We start from the raw sequence: 24086 nt of genomic DNA, 5'->3' as shown, positions 1-24086 counted from the left end.
TAATAGAGTATCACAAGCATGCTGATGGAAGAAAACTCTCACCAGAAAACTCGAAGGCAGGATAATCTTTTGAGATGAATCTTGAGAAGAAAAACCCTGAGGGACTAGGGCCAGAAAATTCAGTTCATAACTTGACGAATAGACTTGTTTGACAGGAGAAAAAAATGATTATTGCCATCTAGCACACATTCCAGATTGAAAGTATGGAGGGAGTGGGGAGAATTAAAACCACATTTTGTCAGAATTCAGATGCTGAGCAGTACAGAAGAATGTTCATCCAGCCAAACCGTAAAAACTCCCAAACTGAGACTTTTTGTCTAATGACGGATTCATCCCTAAAATTCTTCACTCAGAGGAAATCCAGAAATCTACCCCGGGTGAGTCACAGGGAGCAGCAAATAGGCAACCTAGGTGATAGTGTAAATGGAGATGGTGGAGTTAAACAGGATGGTTTTTGATATGCGTCATATTTGAAAAATATATCAGGCAGCAAAGAAGCAGTGTCTGCATTCACACCAATATAATGTGGACCCATTTGGATCAATGTTCATGTAGATGGCTGAAGTTTATTGTCCTGTCTTCCAATGAATGCGGAAGACATTTGAGATCTTATTTTTGAAATGATTCAGGGGCACTGAGTATTATAAATGAAAAACAGTATTTCATCTCTAAGGGAAACACAATAAATTCTCAGAAACACAAGCTAACCCCAGCTGTGAGTAGCTGCCCCCCAAAATTCCTCCAACTTTCTATTTGCTATGGAGAGATGGATTCATACTCTTTTTAAAATAATGGGGTCAGGGAATAAACTTTTTCCTCTCTTTGTGAAAGTCCAAATATGGGTCTTGAAATAAAGATGTGACCAAAAGCAGGCAGTTCCTGATTTATTTCTTCAAAAGTTTCTAGCAATTACACTATCTTCTCTTCTCCAGATGGGCATCACTTCTGAATCAACACACTAATAGCTATTGTCATTTACAATGAGGAGGGGAGAGGAGGGGAGGGGAAAGAAAGAAAGAAAGATAATGAATACAGTTTAGTGTTTGTATACTTTAAGTAAAAATAAAATTAGCATGGAACTCTCCTTAATAAATAGCTGACTGTTCAAATTTCCAGAGCAATAACAACTAAAGTAACCTTCTAGATCAACGAATGGATTGTCCCGCTTTGCTTTGGGCTAGGGAACTTGGTGCAATTTTGTCACATTATTTAATATATTTATCAGATTATTTATCTGTGCTAGTATGGCAAAGGGAGGGAAGGGTGAAGGAGACCCCCCCTTCCAAAAAAACCCGACTGAAAATATTGGCAAAGGGGGCTGTCCTGATTTGCAACAGACCTGGCTGAATTTTTCTCTTCCCAGGAACACAGCGCACCGGAGGCCCTTCTGAATGTGCTGTCTTGAATGGATGCCAAGTCACAGCAACATTACCACCCTGGTCTGTTTCTTGTCTGCAGATACAGAATTTTCCAGAAAGTCTTTAGGGCTTGTTTTTTTTCCTCTCTATCTCTCTGAGCTTAACTATTTCTGAGAAAACAAATGCTTGCAATCTCTCTCTCTCTCTCTCTCTCTCCCCCCCCCCACCCCATCCCAAGGCATGCTTGGGGAAATGCTCCAAACTAACCTAAAACTAAGGAGAAATTTCCTGACAAGGGGAACAATTAACCAGTGAAACAACCTGCCTCCAGAAGTTGTGTGTGCTCCAACACTGGATATTTTTAAGAAGAGATTGGACAACCATTTGTCTGAAATGGTATAGAGTTTTCTGCTTCACCAGGGGGTTAGACTAGAAGACCTCCAAGGTCCCTTCCAACTCTGTTTTCTTTTAAATGCCTGGGACTCCAACCTGCAGAAGCACACTTTCCATAACACTGCACCCTGTTAACCACCAAAGCACGTGGAGTACATGGAATAGAACTCTGGGTCAACATTATCTTAGATCAGAACATATCTTCTGAGAATTGCTACAATTCTTCAACTCTTCTCTTAGAATTTGCATTGACTTTGCATCCTCTGGCAGCCATTTTATTCCACTTTCCAAGATGCCTGACACCATCCTTGGGGACAATGCATAGTCATGATGACACAAAGGAAGTTACCTGATGCGTTTCATTTGTATGAAGATGCCATATGCATTTGATGCCACTTGGTCTCCATTCCTCACCATTGTTCTTCGTACAGACTCAACCCAGAGGCTGCATCTGTCTGAGACAACATCAGAGGTGATATTCAGCAAGTTCCGACTAGTTCTGGAGAACTGGTAGCAGAAATTTTGAGTAGTTTGGAGAACTGACAAATACCACCTCTGACTGGCCCTGCCCCCATCTATTCTCTGCCTCCCATTGAGTTCCAGCTGATTGGCTGGGTCTTCTTTGGTTGCCCTGCACAGGAGAAGGGAGCTGGAAAGCAGGTTAGTGGGGTGGGGAGGGAATGGAGATTTTATAGTATCCTTCCCCTGCCATGCCCACCAAGCCACGCCCACCAAGCCACACCCACAGAACTGGTAGTAAACCTTTTTTGCATCCCACCACTGGACAACATTTCTGGTATTTGTGCAGAGGGGAGTGAGTTAATTTCCAGTGGTTTGGTGGCACTTTAGCATTATTGTTTGTGGCACTTAGAGCCACATCTACCACCACCTCAGGACATGAGAGAGCTCCACTGAACCAGGAGTGGCTGAATCGATGCTTTGATGCTCCTCTTCTGCCAAGAATGCCTTCTACTGCCCTCAAATTATGTCTTTTTCTTAACCTGAACAGGTGGGCCAATTTGAACAAAGGCTCAGTTGTGGCCAGCCACACTTTACATTTTCCAAGAACGTCAGCAGGGCCTCTATTGGGCACTTTGTCTTTCTTGTAGGAAAGGGTGATTCTAGAGAGAGAGGACTTGCTTTGCTCCATGCTCTTTACATACAAGAGTAATCAAAAGCAAGTCAAATCAAAGGGTTGCCATGAGACCGGCATTCTGGGGCAACAAGAGGGGATGAGTTTATCTTACAAGACCAGCTGTCTGTCCACAACTGTTAATAAGCTTCCTTCCTGGTGGGCTTGTTTAGTTGCAGCCAAGACACAATCTACTTTCCTGGGTGAACCAAACCCTCCCCCTTAGATTCCTGCCATGGGCTATAATATAATGGGGTGGCATGAAGCCTGATCCTTTGCAAGAGGCAAAAGAGGGCACAGAGGTCACATTCCGAAGCCGTTGCTGGAGCTTGCAGGTGGACGGCCGTATAACTGACAACTCCAAGCAGGGAATGGGAGATTGCGTGTTCAGGCCACCCATTTGGGCTGCTCTAGGCTCTTACCTGCAGAAACCTGCAGCAGCATCTGCCAGTGACAGATTCAGTGAGAAGGTTTGTGGCTTAAAGAAGCACAATTTGGAAAATCTTGGATCATGCAACCACTGGGGCCTCTTTAGAAGTTGCCAGGGAATTGCCACTTTTGATGGACAGAAAGGGGAAAGGATTACATTCATGGGGAGAAATGAGATTAATTCTGTTAAATGTTGATTAAATCAGATTTTGGCTTGGCCTGAACCACTGTTTTATGTTATATCTGTTTACTTTTTTAAAAAACATACAGAGCCCCAGTAGTTTCCTCCCTCTAACCCCCGCCCCCCCCAAAAAACCATTTGACCCATGGAGTAGCAGAAATTTTCTTTGTAAGACAGACTGTAAAATGAAAGGCATGCTCATACAGGGTGTGATTTAATATACAATGGCACTCTTTATGGTATACAATATACAAAAGTCTGCATTGTGCCTTCATATGTTATCTGTTATGAACTCAAGTCTATGTCTAAGAGCATTAAAGATCCTGTAATTTTCCAAAGCATTTCAACGAAGGTCAAAAGTATCTCTGACCTGTTCAGTGTCAGCTAGTCACAAGGGGTGGAATCACAACAATTTCTCCAACTACACCAGGCTGAGAGGAGAGGTCTGAGCTTTCTCTGGCAGCGATATGTCAGCACTTGTGATCAGGAAAACGTCTTCCCAGCTTGACATCACTCATCCCTGGGTAATTTAGCTGCCATCCTATCATGCAGAGAAAGACGCAAAAATAAGACTGGGCTTTGAAAGAGAAGGTAGATGAATGCAACATGGCCAGGATGGCACACTGGGTCCTTTGTTCCTTCCTTCCTTCCTTCCTCTTGGTTTGTCAATGTGACACAGCAGCCCTCATATTATAGGCTGGAGAGAGGACAAAAAGAAAAGAAGACACTGATTTGGCCATTCTACCCAAATGCAAGGATACGGGCTGCCAACTCTGATCTGGGCACCATCTTGAAGATTAACCATACCCAACATCCCTTATATGTTCTCAGGATGAGTTCCTTCAGCCAGCAATCGTAGTTGGGATCAAAGTGAATCACGCTGTCTTCCAGGACCTTGGATCATCTAGGAAAACTAATGAGGTCATGCAAAATCTTCAGGGCATGAAAAGAACTGTCAGTATGGGTCTTTCTGCCCTTAAGGATGAATGAGACAATATCAATCACTCTGCATCAATCAGGCCTCTGATCGAAGATTCCCCTGACCATGCCATACTCCTGGGAATATGGTTTGATAAGGAGATGAGATTGGAAGACGGAGTCAGGGGATTAGCACTGTCTGGAAGAGGGGAAGTGAAAAAGACAGGAATTAGTCACACTAGGTTGTGTTGCATGCTATGCAGTCTCTTCTTAGCCAGGGGTCTAAAAGCGGGGTTGTGAGCCCTCCTGCTTTTCATGATGAGAAAGTTTTGGATATCAGCAGCAAAATCCTGCCCTAACTAAACCCCAGAATCTAACATCTGCCAGCTGAAGAAGACAAGTTCAGCTGGCCCTAACATGAAAACCAAGCCAACTCAGGTTATTTTGCTGTGAGCCATTTTGTGTCCAGCAAAATGAATAGAACTAATTGAGGCCAACATTTTCCAGTTGCTCATTCTTCTGTGAAAGCGGTTGGTGTCACTTTGGTGTAATTGTTTGTAAACAAAAAACAAAACCACCCTGAAATACTGTGGAATCTTCCCCTCATCCCTTCATTTTATAAATTGTTTGTTATTTCTAAATGAAAACATTTGTTTATGGGAAACACCGGTTGCTGATTATTTAGTCTCAATGGCTCAGGCAATTTGAATTAGTGGAGCTGGTTGCCAAAACTTTCTCTTGTAACCATGAACATCAGTTCCTGGGCCTCCAGAACTAGCCAGAGGGGCTTCTTCATTTTTACAGGTTCCCATCCTTAGTGGTGCACAATATTATTCTGGCTGACTTTTCTGAAGTTCCTGCCAAAAATAGTGGGGTAGAGGGGGGTTGAGAGACTATGATGAAAATGACAACGTTTGGCTGAGTAACAGTTGATCTTGGCATCCCATTGTGCATAGAATTGTGCAATTCATTCTTGATCCCAGAATAATCATACCAGGAGATGCTGTTTTTGTAGTATTGGGGAAACAATGAGCAGTGATGCAATTGAAGAATCTTCTGCTCTGTTCTTTGGCCGATTCCTTGTTTTCACAAATCCAAACTGATAGCATCTCTCTCTCTCTCTCCCTCCCTCCTTCTCCCCCTCCCCCCTCTTCTTCTCCTTCTCCCTCACCTTCTCCCTCTCCCTTTCTCCCTCTCCCTTCCTCTCTTTCTTCCTCCCTCTCCCCCTCTCCCTTTCCCTCCCTCCCCTGTCTTCCCGTGTGTGTTTGTGTGTGTGTTTGTGTGTGTGTGTGTGGCGCGCGTTTGGGATCATAAAGGCAGTCCTGCTGTCAAGCTAGTGAAAACCAGATCTCTCTTAACGGCAAAGTCTCCTCCTACAGGTCAACTGCTTACGTTGACCCCTGGTTTTCAACTATTATATTAGCTGTGCAATCCTGTGCTCTGAACTAGGGAATGTTCTTTGGATTAAGGGCAGGCAACCAAGCTATTCTTCCCTACATTGGGCTCATACACCTTGACTGGCAACTTGTCGATGAGGAAGAAAAACAGGCCTCTGAAAGATATTTCTGAATTTTATCCAGGAGCCATCCTGTTGGTAAGCTGTATGGCAATTGTAATAAAACATTTGCACAACAAGGCTTTCCCCGCTTTTTGCTAGTTTGGCTGATGGCTATTTTGAAATGAAACATCAATAATCACTTACTAATTTTAAGTAATTTTATACAGAAAGAGAGTAAGGAGAGAAAGAGAGAGAGGGGGAGAGAGTGTATGTATGAGAGAAAGGGAAGGAGAGGGAGAGAGAGCACATGAGAGAGAGAGGGAAAGAGAAAGAGAGGGAGAGAGGGAGAGCGTATGAGAGAGAGAGAGAGAGAGAAAGAGAGAGAGCACATATGAGAGAGGGAAAGAGGGAGAGAAGGAGAGAGAGTACATGAGAGAGAGAGAGAGAAAGAGAGAGAAAGGGAGAGAGAGCACATGAGAGAGAGAGGGAAAGAGAAAGAGAGGGAGAGAGGGAGAGAGAGAAAGAGAGTGTGCATGAGAGACGGAAAGAGGGAGAGAAAGAGAGAGAGCGCATATGAGAGAGAGGGAGGGAGAGGGAGAGGGAGAGAGAAAGAAGGAGATTTGTTTCCCCTTCCCTGTCAAACTGGTGGGGCTCAGAGTTAGATACCATCTGCGGCTGGCAAGAAAGCAGCGTCAGGCCTTTGCCAGTGTCTGCAAAAGAGCGAGCGAGAAACAAGCGAGCCACGCATCTGCATGAGAAAAGACATTCTTGGCCGCAACCTCCTCTTTTCAGCGGGGCGACCCCTGAAGGTGGTTCTCTTTGCGGCCTCCTTATGGAATTGGTGCAGCGCAGCCAGACAATTTTGCTGGCCATTGTATGAATCCCCCCCCCCCTCCACCCCCACACCCGCCATTTCATCCTGCAGGGATTAGATACCGGCTTGACGCTCCCCAGGGGGATGGGAACGATACTAAGCTTTCCCCTCTGCCTGTCCCTCTTGAACTGTAATATATGGGGTATGTCTGCCTAAATTGGAACAGTGTAATCTCCTGCTTTCAAAAGAGGCCAGGCTGCAGGAGCGTCTGGCTTGTTTCAAACCTTATGGGAAGGTGTCAAAATAGAGGAAGGGTGGGGAGTGGCAATTCCAACCTGAGGAAGCCATTTCGTGCAGAATCCATTTGTTTTATCTGGAAACTGGTTTAGTTTTGATTATATAGCCTCTCTCTCCCCCTCTCCCCCTCCCTCCCTCCCTTTCAAAAGTCACTGTAGTTTGGTCACCACACTATAAAAAACATGTTGAGACTCTCGGAAAAAGTGCAGAGAAGAGCAACCAGGATGATTAAGGGATTGGAGGCTAAAACATATGAAGAACGGTTATAGGAACTGGGCTTGGCTAGTCTAGTGAAGAGAAGGACCAGGGGAGACAGGATAGCAGTGTTCCAATATATGAGGGGCTGCCACAGAGAGGAGGAAGGGGTCAAGCTGTTTTCCAAAGCACCAGATGAACAAACAATGAACAATGGATGGAAACTGAACAAGGAGAGATTCAACCTGGAAATAAGGAGAAACTTTCTGACAGTGAGAACAATCAACCAATGGAACAGAAGTTGCCTCCAAAAGTTGTGGGAGCTTCATCACTGGAGGCCTTCAAGAAAAGACTGGACTGCCATCTGCCAGAAATGATATAGGGTCTCCTCTTTGGGTGGGCAGTTGGACTACATTACTTACAAGGCCCCTTCCAACTCTGTTAATCATTCTAACCTAATCTACAATGAAAGAGTGGGTGGTACAGGTGATGGAGTTAATGGAGATGTGAAATTGATTGTTTTAATTAAAGAAAAATATTTATTTAATTTTGTTTCTGAGTGGTCTGGTGGTGGTAGAGGTAGAGCTCTTGTTTCACAATCAGGAAGTTGTGAGTTCAATCCTAGGTATCGGCAGATATTTTTCTCTCTGGGCACAAAGAGTTATTGTCTGCTGTGAACACTGCATAGGTGTCAGGAAGGGCATCTGGCCAGTAAACGCTCAGCTCCATTCAGTCACCCTGACTTCACCCCATGCAAGGGATTACAGAAAAGCAATAAAAAAAATTAAAAAAATAAGGGATTGCTAAAAGAAAAAACATATATCTAATTGTGTTTCTACTTGGAAACCACTTCTAGACTTTTTGCTTGCAGCTGAAAAAAAATTGAAACTTTGATTTTAGGTTTTGATGATTAGGATGACTCTGTTTTCATCAAAATGGCCTGAAATGTCATAAAATATAAAAGCAAAAAGTTGAAGTTGTGTTGTTTTTGCAATCTATTGCGACAAAGTAGATTGTCATTGCTACAACCTAAGTCAGAAGTCATTTCTTTCTGCTCCTTCTTTGCACTTCTCTCTTTTTTTTCCTCATTTTTCTAACTTTTTCTCATTTTTCTAACTTTATCTGATAATAAAAGTTCATAAAATATATTTTAAAAAAGGAAATAAGGGGGGCATCCCCCAGTGCAAAAGACCAGGATTTCAACTGCCCACTGCAACATTAATGGGGCAGGGAAGGACAGCTAGCCTACGCCAATTTTGGAGGAACGAATGCAGCTGTCTACTCCCGCTGATAAGTGTGCGTTCCATGGATGAACACATCTGGAGGGCACCAGCCTGGGGAAGACCATCACAAAGTCAAAAGGCAAAAAGATGATGCCCCAATCAAGTACTTCTCCGTGCCCCCTGCCCCCCCATCAGCTGAAGTCTTCTGCTATCAACCAGATTTGTTTGGATTTTTTCCCCCGCCTTTGTGGACCAAGGAGGAACAGGGCTCTGGGAAAACAAGAGGGGCAAATTATACAACAGTAGCAACTTCTTGACCCCTACATGTGAAAAGGTATTAACCTTTCACGCCCCTGACCTCTCTTATGTGACTAGGGTCAAGAGGATTTTTTTAAAAAGAAGAAAAAACAAAGACTGTTAAAACTTCAGGAAGTTTTTCTCTTTTAAACAAAGGAGATGCTGAGTCAGGACAGCGTTGCTGCCTCAGATAGGTCCCCTTACTGTGTGGCCAGACCTTGGAGAACAATAAAGGTAGAAGAGGCAACGTTGAGAGTTGCGTCAAACACACCCAGGGATTGCTATTATATAAGAGTCGAGATTGAAAAGCTCCCAGAATTCTGTTTCTGCTGACGCGCATTTACTGAAAATGAGTGGCATCGTCTTCTCACAGTATCAGTGGACAGAACATCTCCAGGTAGTTGAAACAATGAGTGTGTCTTTTGAAGAAGGAAATTGGATGGAGAATCCATAGGTGAATTCTATTTACAGCTAGTCCTTGACTTACAACTGTTTGTTTATCAATGGCTCAAAGTTGCAACAGCGCTAAAAAGAAGTGACTTACGACCCTCTCCTTGACTTTATGAACATTGTGGCATCTGCACAATCAGCGGTTCAAAATCAGGATGCTTGGCAACTAGGGTGTAGATTAGAGATGGTATTCAGCCGGTTCTGACCAGATCTGGAAAACCGGTAGTGGAAATTGTTACGTTTGAGCAATGAGAGGCTGAACCAGAGCATGAATGCAACAATACTTTATTGTAACAATAAAGGGCTGACCGAGCTTGCCACGCTAGGAACTGGCTCGCAGCAATCAGCAACGGTTTGGACTTTGCAGCCTGCTTTTATAGCAGGCTGCTGGGGGAAACCAACCAATGGGAATGGGGAAAGAAACGCCCACGCAAAGTGAGCGGACCTGAGTGAGAACTCCTAGAGTCCTCAGGACATAACACCCCTTCACCCCAGATGCGAACATGCATAGTCTTTGAGGTAGACGGGGGGTTTGTGCTGGCGCCCGGAACGGCGCAGTTCGGGTACGTGGTCTGTCTGTTCGGTATCAGTTTGTGACGGTTGAACCGCCATAGTGTCGCCAACGCGCTCTCTGGTTTGGGCATCCTCGGGAACCACAGGATCAGCTGCAGGGGTTGAGCAGATCAGGTTGGTCGACTCTCGGAGCGCTGTCGTCTGAGTTTGGGCTGACCGGGATGACTGCTGGTGCAGACTGGGCGTTGGGTGCGATGAGGCTGAGCGGCGGATGAGGTTGTTCTCCCTCGACTGGTGACTCTGGATTCTTACTGGCAAGGGTGCTGTGGCGCCTTCTTAGCTGGTCTATGTGTCTCCTCCAGACGCGACCATCCTCCAGTCTGACTCTGTACGATCTTGGCCCGGTGACGGCGAAGACCTCGCCTGGAATCCATAGTGGGTCTCCAGCGAAGTTCCTCGCGAATACTGGTTCCTGTAACACAAAATGTCTAACCCCCGAAGTAGAGGCGAGGGGGGAGTCAGGGCAGTATTGGGGGTGCAGTCTGTCCAATACGATCCTCATGCACCGGCCCATCAGGAGCTCCGCTGGGGACTTATTGGTGACTGAACAGGGTGTTGAGTGCTGGCTCATCAGGAACCGTGAGAGTTTGTGGTGCCAGTCATCCTTGCCAAACCTAGCGAGGGCCTCTTTGGTGGTCCTGACGGCTCTCTCCGCCAACCCATTACTGGCAGGGTGAAATGGGGCTGTGAAAATGTGGCGAATGCCCAGGTTGGCGGCAAAACGGCTGAATTCTACTGATGCGAATTGTGGGCCATTATCGGAGACAATGGAGTCGGGTAGCCCATGTGTAACGAACAGGCGGGTTAACGCGTTGGTGATAGCTAGTGTGGTGGTCGTGGATAGCTGTGCCACGTCAATCCATTTGGAATAAGCGTCCACGACCACTAGGAACATCTTTCCATGCACGGGGCCGGCCAGATCGATATGGATTCTAGACCAAGGGGCGCTGGCGCTCTCCCATCTGGTAGGGGTTGCGATGGGGGGAGCAGGACGGGATTCCTGGCAAATGCTGCAGGAACTTACCCAATTAGCAATGTCCTCGTCTAGACCCGGCCACCACACGTAGCTGCGTGCTAATGCCTTCATTCTCACGATGCCGGGGTGTCCCTCGTGCAACGCTTCCATGACTCGGTTTCGCAGCGAGGTCGGAATGACCACTCGAGTGTCCCACAGTAGACATCCCTGCAAACTGGACAGCTCCTGCATGCGAGTCTTAAAGGGTGCGAATTTGTTATCAACATTTCCACCCGGCCACCCCCTCCTCACCCAGTCGAGCACCTGGGCGAGCGTTTGGTCTGCCTTGGTTTTAGCGGAAATGTCAAGGGCAGTGATGGGCAGGTCCAACTGGGTGATCTCGAAAATGGCGTTGATAGGAGCTGGGTCTTCAGCCGGAACGGATAGGGGGCAGCGACTGAGGGTGTCGGCGTGGGATAGAGTTTTGCCCGGGCGGTGAATAAGTTTGTATGAGTAGGCCGCTAGGAAAAGTGTCCACCTTGTCATCTTAGGGGAAAGGACTTGAGGGGTCTGTTTGTCCCTGGCCAGTAGGCCCAGGAGGGGCTTATGGTCGGTGACCAGTTCGAAGGAATGGCCAAAAAGGAACTCGTGAAACTTTTTCACGGCCGCGACAGCTGCTAGGGCTTCCTTGTCTATTTGACTGTAATTTCGCTCCGTGGCCGAGAGTGTCCTGGAGAAAAAGGCGATGGGAGCTTCGGCGCCATTGGGGAGTCGGTGACTAAGGACCGCCCCAATTCCAAAAGGGGATGCGTCTGCCGCCAGTACTAAAGGAAGGTTGGGGTCGAATTGGATAAGCACTGCTTCTGACGTAAGTAGTGATTTGACGGCGTTAAATGCCTGGTCTTCTTTGGGTCCCCAGTGCCACGGTGACTTTTTGTCTAGCAGTCTGTGTAGGGGTTCGGCTACCGAGGCTTTGTGGGGCAAGAAGGATGCGTAAAAGTTCAGCAACCCCAAGAAAGCTTGTAATTCCATTTTGGAGGTTGGTGTGGGGGCTTCGTGGATTGCCCTAACCTTGGACTCCAGGGGGTGAATGCCAGAGGTGTCAATTTTATAGCCCAGAAAGTCCACCTGTCTAGTGGCAATGGCGCATTTTTCTTTTTTTAACCTGAGGCCATGCTGTCTGAACCTCTCTAACACTGCTCGCACTCTCTGGAAGAGTTGGGGTCTGTCCCTGGCCGAGACTAATATGTCGTCGAAGTAGGGTACTACGCCAGGGAGGCCCTGTAAAATCCGCTCCATGAGGGATTGAAAAATACCCGGGGCAACACTTACGCCAAATTGGAGACGCTTGCATCGGAAAGCACCCCTGTGAGTTACGATGGTCTGAAGTTCCGCTGTTTGGTTATCAACAGGGAACTGCTGATATGCTTGAGACATGTCCAATTTAGCAAAAATACTGCCCGGTTCGAATGTGTGTAATAAGTGCTGAATGACGGGCACAGGGTAGGCGCTGACTTGTAAATATTTATTGATTGTTGTCTTGTAGTCTGAGCAAATTCTCAGGCTACCATCTTTTTTGAGGGGTGTGACAATGGGCGTCTCCCACCTGGCGAAATCTGTTGGCTCAATGACCCCTTGTTTTAGTAGTTTATCCAATTCAGCATCTAGTTTTGGTCGAATAGCAAATGGAACCCTACGTGGTTTTAGTCTGATTGGGACTGCCTGGGGGTCAACTGAGAATGAGATGGGGGTTCCTTTATAACACCCCAACTCCTCGCTGAACACATCTGCATAGTCAGCGAATAAGGAGTCAGTGTCTGAGGTTGAGACAGCATGGACTCCTGTTAGCCCTAGGCCGAGGTGGGGAAACCAATCGAGCCCCAATAAGGTGGGTAGATTGCCGTTAACTACCACTAGAGGTAGGTGACCTTTAAAAGCTCTAAAACTGACAAAGAACTTGCCTCTGCCGATCACAGGAATGGCCTTCCCCTGGTAGTCCTTCAGACCGAATTGGCATCTCTGAAGCCGGGTAGTAGATAGGCTGGGGTGGAGTCTCTTGAGGGTGTTCCACGAGATTATTGAGAGCGCTGACCCTGTGTCAACCTCCATGTGGCACGGTTTACCTTCTAGGGAAACGGAAAGAGAAATTTTACTAACAGTGTGGCAAGTACGCTTGGCAAGGCGGTGCGTGCGACAGTTTAATACTTGCCTCTGTGGTCCCGAGTGCGAGGGAAGGTGTCTGTGCGCGGTGTTTTGGGGGGCTTGGCAGACTCTCGCGATGTGCCCCTTCTTATGGCAGTTGTTGCAGGTGGCTCCTTTGAACTTGCAGGTAGCCCTTTGATGCGATCCCCCACAGGCTAGGCACAGCGTGATGTGTTTGGGTGGACCTGTGTTTTCTTGTTTGGCCCCTACCTGCGACCGTCTGTCATTGGCGAGGCGGTGAACATCGTTTTCATCGTTGGGAGTTTCCTCTGCTTTCACCTCTTCGGAGTGGACTGGGAACGATGTCAGCTTGGCGCTTGGGCCCTGAATTTCGGTGGCTGAGTTTGTTGCTAGTTCGGTGGCTAGGGCCTCCTCGACTGCTTGCGCGAGGTTGAGGTCTTTTTTTGCTAGAAGGCGCCTTTGTAGGTTGAGATCCTTGACCCCACAAACTAATTGATCGAGGAGCATGTCCTCCAGGTATGTTCCAAACCCGCAGTGCAGGGCTGCTGTTCTGAGGGCGGCCATATATTGATTAATGGTCTCCTTGCTCGATTGCTTCCTCATACGGAACGTGAACCTCCTAGCGATTTGTGAAGGTCTAGGAGCGTAGTGGTTAGTGAGGATCTCGAGCAACTCGGACCACGGAACGTTTTTTAACTCTCTAGGCGCCACGAGGGCTGCGGCGGTATCATAAACGGTGGCCCCGCAGTAGATAAGGAAATAGGATTTTTTCCGATGCTCTCCTGCATCTGCCAGGCCGACCGCATCGATGTAATGGTTGAAGCGGTTCTTATACGATTCCCACTTCTCTTCGTCTGGTTTGAACGCCGGGAATACTGGGTTTGAACTCATGGTGCTGGAACGGCTGGGTTACCTGCGAAAAGAATCTCTCTGGGACAACGGGTGCTCGTGTGACTTCAGCTCGTGAGAGGTTTTGCTACCCTCTCTTTCCCTCTCTCTGGGTTACCACATTGGCTGTTAACCGTTGGAGGTGTCTCTATTCACACTAGTGTAGGCGTTAGTGACTTCCTACAGCGCTGTGCTGTGTTTCTCACTGGTTCGAAATTCAAATGACACCCGTTTGAATTTCGCGCCAATACGGAGCGGCTGCGGCTCGCAGCGCTTCACTTTCCCCGTAGCTGGGCTAACAAGCGGCTACAGACGCTTCTAACTATTGACTTAGACCGCTTTCTCTGGCTGCGGATCCGCGTTTGCTCTTTTTGTTGGCTGCCCGCTCTCTCTGGCTGCGGATCAGCGTTTCTCCAGTCGCCAGCCGATCGCTCTCTCTGGGCTGTAGATCGGAGGCTAGTGACTCAGCGGTTGCATGGTGCTTCTGGTCGCCATCCCATCCTCGTCGCCAGTGTTACGTTTGAGCAATGAGAGGCTGAACCAGAGCATGAATGCAACAATACTTTATTGTAACAATAAAGGGCTGACCGAGCTTGCCACGCTAGGAACTGGCTCGCAGCAATCAGCAACGGTTTGGACTTTGCAGCCTGCTTTTATAGCAGGCTGCTGGGGGAAACCAACCAATGGGAATGGGGAAAGAAACGCCCACGCGAAGTGAGAGGACCTGAGTGAGAACTCCTAGAGTCCTCAGGACATAACAGAAATGTTGAGTTGTTTGGAGAACCAGCAAATCCCACCTCTGACTGGCCCCACCTGTGTCTATTCTCTGCCTCCTGAGTTCCAGCTGACCAGCTGGGTCTTCTTTGGTTGTCCTGCACAGGAGAACAGAGCTGGAAAGCAGGTTAGTGGGGTGGGGAGGGAATGGGGATTTTGCAGTAAGCTTCCCCCAGGAATGGGGATTTTACAGTATCCTTTCCCTGCCATGCCCACCAACCCACACCCACCAAGCCATGCCACGCCCACCTAGCCACGCCCACAGAACCAGTAGTAATTTTTTTGAATCCCACCACTGGTGTTGTGGTTAGCCGGCAGCAAGTGTGGATGGCTGAGGAGAACAATGACTCTGATGAGGGACCAGGACCATCAGGGAGTGGACTGCTGCCTTCAGAGATTGCGGGCGCTAGCAGCAATGCCGAGGAGGTTTCCGAGGAGCCTGTGCCAAGTGCACATGCACAAGGATTACTCAGAGGAAAGAACAATTACAGCAGCACAGGCAACTCAGGAGTAAGGCTGCAAGCTAATGGCCCCTCCCTCAAGAGGATACAAGCCAGGTTTGAAAAAACTTTCCTTGCAGAAAGCAAAGAAGCTCTTAAGCTCAACTGGTGGACATCTTAGTTCGTGTTTGGAGAATTTTGTAAATTAGTTTTTATCTCTGGGTTTTTGGCAGCCTTAACAAACAATTTGGCAAGGCTCTTTATTGTTGGAGCTAATTAGTGGAAAGCAGCCTTCAGAACAGAATTTGTTATTAAACCTTAAAAGGTGGGGGCTGCTGCCTTTGTCTGTGTTTGCTCTTTGGGAACCTGGTTGGGTCAGAACAGGTGTACAGGTAGTCCTCGTCTTACAACAGGTTGTTTAGCATGTTAGATTAACAAGTCATAAAGTTAGAAATGCACTGAGAAAAGTGACTGAGGATCGTTTTTCACACTTACAACCATTGCAGCTTCCCCGGGGTCACATGGTCAGAAATCGGATGCTTGGCAACTGACTCATATTTATGATGGTCACATTGTTCCGGGAACCTGTGATCCACTTTTGTGACCTTCTGACACGGAAAGTCAAGGATTCACTTAACAACCGGGTTATTGATTTAACAACTGCAGGGATTCACTTAACAACAGTGGCAAAAAAGGTCATAAAATGGAGCAAAATTCACTTAACAAATGTTTCACTTAGCAACAGAAATGTTGCTCTCAATTCTGGTCGTACGTTGAGGACTACCTGCATTTATCATGCTTGCGATATCTTGAGGTCATGTACTGTAAGTGCCATTTGCAAGCTTCTAGATGGTTTCTGCCAATCAAACTCAATGGGAGCAATTGAATTTTCTGTGTAATTCATTTAACAACTGCAGTGATTTGTTTAACAACCCATGGGCAAAAAACATGGTAAAATTGGGCATGACTCACTTTAACAATCACCTTGTTTACCAATAGAAATTCTGGTCCCAATTGTGGCTATAATTCAAGAACTACCTGCAATAATGCACAATGGAATACTAACAATTTTTTTAAAAACCCTCAAGCAACACATCTGTTTCTTAAATATGTTCTGCAGGCAATACGCTGAGGAATGCCATTACCCCCAATAACCTTACTTAGCTCTTTAATACAAGCAAATTGTACATTTCTCTTTAAATAAGGGATCTAAAGTTAAAAGAGGCCTTCTATTTTCTGAACCAATGCCATGAACTGCAGAGGGCAGCACAATTCTCAGACAGACACACCACCGTTTGACTTTTGAGAGAATCTCATCACAGATCCACACTTTTGGTTGACACTATTGTGTTTAGTTGGGGGAGCGGGAAGGAAGCACCAAATGGGTTGTGTTGGAAAGGCAGGAAGACATTGGCTGAAGATGCCAATACAAGCAGGTTTAGGCAGGAAGCAGAATTCCAGAGGAGAATGGTTCACCCCAAATATCAGAGTACAATACTCTAATCCTCTGGATTACTTGCAGCTTTAATAGACATGAAAGAAGATCTGGATGAACATTGAAGTCAGACCTGCTTACACCTTTGTTCGATCCTGGTCCACATGCTACCTGCAATATAGATAAACATAGTTATTTCCAGGAAAACTCGATGCTTAGATAAATCTCTTCCTCAGATATGCTATATTCAAGGGACATTCTGTCATTGTTCAGAACTGACCCACTAGGAGTATCCTAAAAAGTTCTGCTGTCAACTCATAAAATATTTCTATGCTCTTTTTAGAGTTGCCAACAGAAAGGGAGGGGGGAGCAGTGCAACGAGCTTGCAAATCGAAAGTGCATTCCACAAATGTTTTAAAAGATAGTAACTAGGTGACTGAAGTTTCTGCCGAGCAAAATTCTAACTGGAGAACATGATTGATGACTCTTGGCTATGGATGTGTCCCATTGGAGAATATGAATTATGATACATTCCCTAGGGGGGTGGGGAAAACCAGGGTCAAGGGTGACCATGAATTATGTGTCTCAGAGGTGGCATCACCCAGGCATTGCCAGACATGTTAACTCCCAATAAATCCTTTTTAAGTTTTGGAAGTTTGGCTCGAGACTCATGATTTACAGTAAATGGGGGTGACTGCCAGAATGCTGATATTAGCTTTCTCCAACTTGATGACTGGGAGAAGCATCTGTCTTCTCCACAAGCACTCTTTCTCCTTAATGACCTCACTGCCAGTACATGATTGAACAATGTAGAAATTTAATAGAAATTTAATTTAGTAGATCTTGAGCACTTGGATTTTGTCAAGTGGGTTAACATCATCAGCCTCCCGTATCTGCTTTTTTTTTTGTCTCATAATGATGTAGGAGACATTCTTATTCCTTCGTCTTTTGCTTCCTATCCAAAAATCAGTGACATCAAGGGTCTCTGTGATAACAATTTAGTTCTTTTAATATGCAAAGCCCACCACCCATTCCTGTAGGACATCAGTTTGTGAAAGAAGCATAATCAAAACTAAATGGCAGGAGCTAGACTATGAAATGTCAGCACCAAAAACTCCTCACCTTCTGACCTAGGGGGCCAAGATGAAGGCACTGAAGGTTCCATCGACTAAAAGAACCAGGAGAAAGAGAAAAAAGATTAAGAGCAGAAGGAGAACAAATGGGCCAGGGGAAAAAAAACAGTAGCATCCTGGTCCCATTTGCCCTGGCTGGGAAAGTGTAACAAATGGCTGGAACACAAAAGTCCCAGCCATCCCATGTTCTGATCTGCCAGTGGATGAAGATGAGCTAGGTGCCTGGGAGACATAGAGTTGGCTGGGTTATGCAAATTTGGCCAGTGTATGTAAGCTAAACATCACAATTAATGTCTCAGATCTCTGAGAGGATTGACATCAGTTTTGAGACCCTTGTTCAACTTATTCAAATATTATACAGTAACTCATTTCATACATTGACTTCAGCAGCAAAAGAACATAATGGCATAGGACGTAGAAGTATGATCTGCTTTTCTTAACCTCGCCTAGTGGCCCACTCTGTCTAAAGAAGGCCAAGAAGCTAAGCTTAGGAGGTGGTTAGAACATAGTATTGCAGGCTAACTCTGCTCACTGCCAGGAGTTTGATTCTGACCAGCTCAAGGTGGACTCAGCCTTCCAGCTTTCCTAGATTAGTAAAATGAGGACCCAGATTGTTGGGGGCAATATATTGACTCTGTGAACCACTTAGAGAAAGCTGTAAACCACTACAAAGTAGTATATAAATCTAAGTGTAATTGCTACTGCTTAGTTACAATACCTCCTTCTCATGTTCTCCAGCAGCTGATACTCAAAAAAAAATCTATCATTTCCTTTGAAGACCATCTTAATGCTCTTCATGGACTTGATCTGCTTCCTTCAAAAATATATATTTAGTTGCTGAAGAGCATCCAGATATTACAAAATTTTGTTTATTCATAAATGGCTCCAGCCCTTTCCCCACCATCAAAAGAGAGCATAACAGATTATCTGTACAAATATAATATTATTTGGGCTTGAAAGTTCCAAATAAAATATAAGAACTCAGATTGAAAGCAAGGGCTCTATGTCAAGTCAACTCCAAATGTAATTCAGGCTGGAGACTTGCCCAGTATGCAAACAAGACTCTACATCAGAACCAGATTTGATTGCCTATCAAACATTGTTGGCCTCTCTTCTCCCTTTAGACACATGTGTTGCACATCAGATTGAAAAAGGCAGCCTGTAAGGTACAAAAATAATACAAGGATTATTAAGGATTGGTTCAGAAACCATTGCATTGGTTGTGATGCCATCCCTGATTCTGATTCTGAGAAGAATGATGTAATTCCTGCTGGCTGGGGAAATAGGATGAGTGCGTCTTCTGAAGGTGATGTCTTCCCTATTGTGCAGACACCCAAGCACTCTGCCTGCAAATCTTTGGGACACTATAGAAAAGAATAACAGAGTTGGAAGGGACCTTAGAGGTCTTTTAGTCCAACCCCCTGCTCAGGCAGGTGATCCTATATCATTTCAGACAAATGGTTGTCCAATCTCTTCTTAAATGCTTCCAGCATTGGAGAATTCACAACTTCTGGAGTTGTTCTACTGATTCATTGTTCTAACTGTCAGGAAATTTCTTCTTAGTTCTAGGTTCTTCTCTCCTTGATTAGTTTCAAAATATTAGACTCTATTGTACTGTATATTAGATCCTGCTATTGCATGTCAAAGGAGAAACTACCAGCCCATTGTTAAAACTTGGAAGTGAGATTTTTATGTTACAACCTCCTCTCCCCATCTCAGAATTAAAGGTATCTACCAAGTCACCCTATCTGTTAAGTGGCGGGAATGAGACTCAGGACACCAGCATGATTCCAATCTGTTTTACTTCCGTATAGGACTGAGTGCCGAAGAAACCACGGCAGCCCTTGTTATAGTCGGACTGCTCGCAGCTGTGGCCAGTGACAGCTCTTCAAAATTCCCGCTGCCACGGACCGACCAATTGCTAATACATAACACTCCTCCCCCCTTGGTCCAGTCCAATCAATCTGAGCTTCGCCTATCATACGTAATCATGTAGGTAGGCGGGGTTTTTATGGGTTTGACTGGACCTGCACAACTCAGTTGAGGGTTGGCCTCTGGACTGTTCGGACGGATCTGTTGTTCCTTCTGATCCATCTTCTTGGAAGCTCCTGGAAGGTTGAGTCGGCCATGCTGCTCCCACCAGGAATTTCCTGGATGGTTGAGCTGGTCTGGCCGCTCCCACTAGGGACTGCTTTTCCATTAACCTTCTGGACCTGTTCCTGTCTCCCCGACCTGCCTTCTTCCCTGGCCTCAGGTACGTGTTTGCGTTTCCCAACCGGGGCTAGTGTTAGTAGTGGTTGCTGCATAGTTGTCAGGGTTTGTTCTGTTATTTCTCTTGTTCGTGGAGGGTCTTTCCCTCCCTTTCTACTTGTGTTTTGTCTGTTTGAGAGGTCTCCCCGCTCTTCCATGGGTCTGTTTAGGTTTCCCTTCATGGTTCTAGTTCTGCACTGGTCTATGTGTCTCCTCCAGCTCCTCCCGTCCTCGGTGTCTACCCTGTATGAACAGGGTCCGGTTATCTGGGTCACTTTTGCTGGTATCCACAATGGTTCCCCCATGAGATTTTTTGTGTATACTGGGTCCCCTGTTTGAAATGTGTGGCAACTGCTAGAGGAGTCTGCTGGTTTTTCTGGGCTATATGTGGGGTGTAGTCTGTCTAGGTGTGATCTTAGTTTCCTCCCTATTAGTAATTCTGCTGGACTTTTACTTGTTGTGGCACTGGGTGTCATGTGCTAATGCTTAGTAGCTTATCTATCTTTTCTTGTGTGTCCCCAGGCCCCAGCTTTTGTAATGTTTCCTTTGTGTAACGTATTATACGTTCCACCTGTCCATTTGTGCCTGGGTATCCCAGTGCTGTCAGTGCATGCCTTATCCCATGTTGTGCTAAAAACTCCTCAAATGTTGTTGCTGTGAATTGTGGCCTGTTGTCAGATACAATTAGATCTGGCAAGCCATGTGTTGCAAAAAGTTTCCTGAGCTGTCTAATGACGGCTTCTGTTGTGGTGGGGTGCATGATGCTTACCTCTAGCCATTTGGAGTAAGCATCTACGACTATTAAAACTGTATATCCTTTGGTTGGGCCTGCAAAATCAATGTGTAGTCTTGACCATGGTCCCCTTGGTGTTTCCCATTCATGTTTTGGTGCTGTGGGGGGGTGTTGGCCTAGATTCCTGGCAGCGTTTACATGTTGCCACACAGTCCCCTATTTCCTTATCCATCCCTGGCCACCATACATAACTTCTTGCCAGGGATTTCATTTTTACAATACCCGGGTGTCCCTCATGTAACAATTCAAGTATGCGTTTCCTTAAAATGTCTGGTATGACCACCCCATCCCCCCCATAGTACGCATCCCTTTAGCATTGAGAGTACTGTTTGTCTATTCTGGATTGGTTTGGTGGTCTTGTTGCTCTCAGTTTCTGGCCATCCTTTTCCTACCCAATTTAAAATCCCCGCCAGGGTTTTGTCTCTAGCTGTTTCCCTAGCAATGTCTGCTGCCGCCACGGGTAGGTTTTCTAATGTCTGTATTTGTAGTGTAGATGTGGTTGGTGCTGGATTTTCTTCTATGTCAGGTAGAGGGCATCAGCATGTCTTATGTCTTTTCCGGGTCAGTAGGTCAGTTTGTAGTTATAGGCAGCCAGAAATTCTGACCAACTTGTCATTCGTGGTGATAATATATTAGGTGTAGCTTTGTTTCCTGCAATTATGCCCAGGAGTGGCTTGTGGTCTGTGATTAGTGTGAAGGTTCTCCCATAGATATATTCATGGAAACGTTTTATTCCAATGACAGCGGCCAATGCCTCTTTATCTAGTTGACTGTAGTTCTGCTCCGGCTTTGACAGAGTCTTTGAATAGAAGGCTATGGGTGCTTCCTTCCCATTGGGTAGTACGTGGCTGAGTACAGCACCAATGCCTAAAGGTGATGCATCACAGGTTAGTCTTATTTGAAGTGTCTCGCTGTATTGTATTAGTACAGAGTCTGATGTGATCAAGTTTTTTATCTCCTGGAATGCCATTTCTTCTCATTGCCCCCAGGACCAGGTTGCTTTCTTGTCAAGCAACCTGTGTAGTGGTTCCACAGTGGTTGCTTTCTGCGGTAGGAATATATTATAAAAGTTAATGAGTCCTAAGAAAGCTTGTAGATCGGTTTTATTTGTGGGTCTGGGGGCTTCCTTGATTGCTCTGACTTTATTTCCAGTGGGGTGGATTCCTTCGCTGTCTATAAAATATCCTAGGAATTGAACTTTGTTGGCAGCTAATTGGCACTTCTCCTTTTTTACTTTTAGTCTTGCCTCCTTGAATTTGCCAGAACTTTCCTTAGGCAGTCATGTAGTTGTTCTTTGTTCCTGGTGGATACCAGGACATCATCAAAGTATGGTACCACCCCTTTTATACCTTGCAATAGGCGTTCCATTAAGCTTTGGAACACCCCTGGGGCGACGCTGACACCAAATTGCAGTCTCTTACATTTGTAGTCTGTGTGTCACAATTGTCTGGTCTTCCACTGTTTCAGGGTCAACGGGCAACTGTTGGTACGCCTGTGCGAGGTCTAGTTTTGTGAAGATTACCACCCCCCAGGGAATTTAATAGATGCTGTACCACTGGAACCAGGTATGCACTTTGTTGTAGCATGTGGTTAAGGGTTGCTTTGTAGTCCCCGCAGATCCCCACCGACCCATCCAGTTTAATTGGTGTAACAATTGGGGTTTCCCACTTAGCATGGTCAATTGGTTCTAAAACCCCTTGTACGATGAGTTTATCCAATTGCTCATCGATTTTTGGTTTTAGTGCAAAAGGAACCTGCCTCACTTTTAGTCTTATGGGGGCTATATTTGGGTTTAGACTAAAGGAAATTGGGGACCCCTGATACTTGCCCAGTTCTCCATTGAATACATCTCAGAAGTCTTCCATCAGGTCATCTTCCCACTCTGTTTTGGTTATGCTGTTTATCCTTGTAACCTCGATTCCTAATGGTGCAAACCATTCGAGTCCCACTAGGCTGGGTCGATTCCAGTTGACTATGGTTAATGGAAGAATTTTGGTGTATTTTTTGAATGTTACCTTGAATTTTCTGGTACCTGCTACAGGGATTTTGTTCCCCTGGTAGTCTTTCAGTGTTAGTGTTTGTTTTTCAAGTTCTTCCCAGCTCATGTCTGGTATCAGTCTTTTTATGGTGTCCCATGATACCATTGACAAGTATGAGCCTGAATCTACTTCCATCTGACATGACTGGCCTTCTATGGTGACCTGGACATATACTTTCTTGGCATTTGTCATGTTGGAGTATCTGATGGTCACCGTCTAGTGTGTTTCTTCCTTTCCGTTGCTTGTTTCTTTCCCTCACCTGTTTCTGTTGTCTTGGTTCCAGTGGCTCCCTGTTTGTCTTTCTCTCTCGGGGGCGGGGGGGGGGCTGTTCCATCTTTGTCTAGGGCCATAGTTCTCTCATCCCCAGCATGCCCTAGCAATATGTCCCCACTGTTCACAGTGTTTGCAGATGGCATCTAGGAAATGGCACTCAGAATGTGGATGGTTCCCCTTGCAACTGGCACAACGAGATTCTCTCCTTTTTCCGTTCTGGTCCTTTCGGCCCTCTTCTGCCCAGAGTTGATTTACCCCTTTTTCTTCCTCGTCGTCTTCTGATGAGGACTCGATGTCCTCATGGTGGGTTGTGATGGTATTTTGGGGGGTCTCCGGTGTCACTTTGTTCATCTTCCACATGGTGGCCACTGATTTCTGCGTTGCTTCTGCTGTGGTAGCTTCCCCTATTGCTTCTTTTAGCGTTATTTTGGGTTTTGTAAATAATCGGCCCTGGAGTATAAGTTCTCTCAGTCCCAGGGCCACTCGGTCCCTCATGGCTTCATCCAAGTTTAGGAATTTCCATGCTCCGACAATGTCCTGCAGCATTGCAACTAAATCGCCAATGCTCTCGCCTTCTTTTTGGTCATGTCATTAAAATTCATGTCTTTTGATTAAGCAGGAAATGGTTGGTGTGTAGTGAGCCTTCAGTAATTTTTCCAGGTCCAGCCAGGCCATCGTTTTCACATCGGAGGGTGCTGCTAACACTTTGGCCATCTTAAATACCGTGGGACCGCAATGGGTGAGGAAGACAGCTCTCTTCCTGCTTTTGAATACATTATGGAGCTCACTCCTTCAAGTAACTTGAGGAATCGGTCGATATACAATTCCCAGTCTTCAGTTGCCGGGTCGAAAGGTGCAGGTGGCGTGTTGTTTCCAGCCGTCGCTTTGATGCATTGCTGGTGTTTGTCGGTCGCCACGTGCTAGCTGGTTCCCTTTGTCTCAGTATCCCACCTTTGTTGCCAGTGTTAAGTCATGGGAATAAGACTCAGGACACCAGCATGATTCCAATCTGTTTTACTCCTGTATAGGACTGAGCGCCGAAGAAACCATGGCAGCCCTTGTTATAGTCGGGCTGCTCACAGCTGTGGCCAGTGACGGCTCTTCAAAATTCCTCCTGCCACGGACCCACCAACTGCAGGTAAGTATGCTAATACGTCACACTATCCTTATAATAGTTTTACATTT

General features: G+C 46.0%; 1 protein-coding gene across 1 annotated transcript in view; it reads right to left on the bottom strand.

The window, feature by feature from the left end:
* The window catches only part of LOC113447681 (uncharacterized), a 31936-nt gene extending 8489 nt beyond the window's left edge, over positions 1–23447 (bottom strand). Inside the window, exon 1 of the mRNA XM_087938758.1 lies at positions 23157–23447. Within this exon, the coding sequence (XP_087794884.1) occupies positions 23157–23447 (291 nt within the window). The remainder of the gene's footprint in view (positions 1–23156) is intronic.
* Between the last annotated feature and the right edge of the window lie 639 nt (positions 23448–24086).

The sequence above is a fragment of the Pseudonaja textilis genome, chromosome 9 (genome assembly GCF_049901715.1).
Source record: "Pseudonaja textilis isolate UNSWEBS1 chromosome 9, rPseTex1.2, whole genome shotgun sequence".
Taxonomy (NCBI): domain Eukaryota; kingdom Metazoa; phylum Chordata; class Lepidosauria; order Squamata; family Elapidae; genus Pseudonaja; species Pseudonaja textilis.
This window is presented reverse-complemented; position numbering and strand designations above follow the sequence as displayed.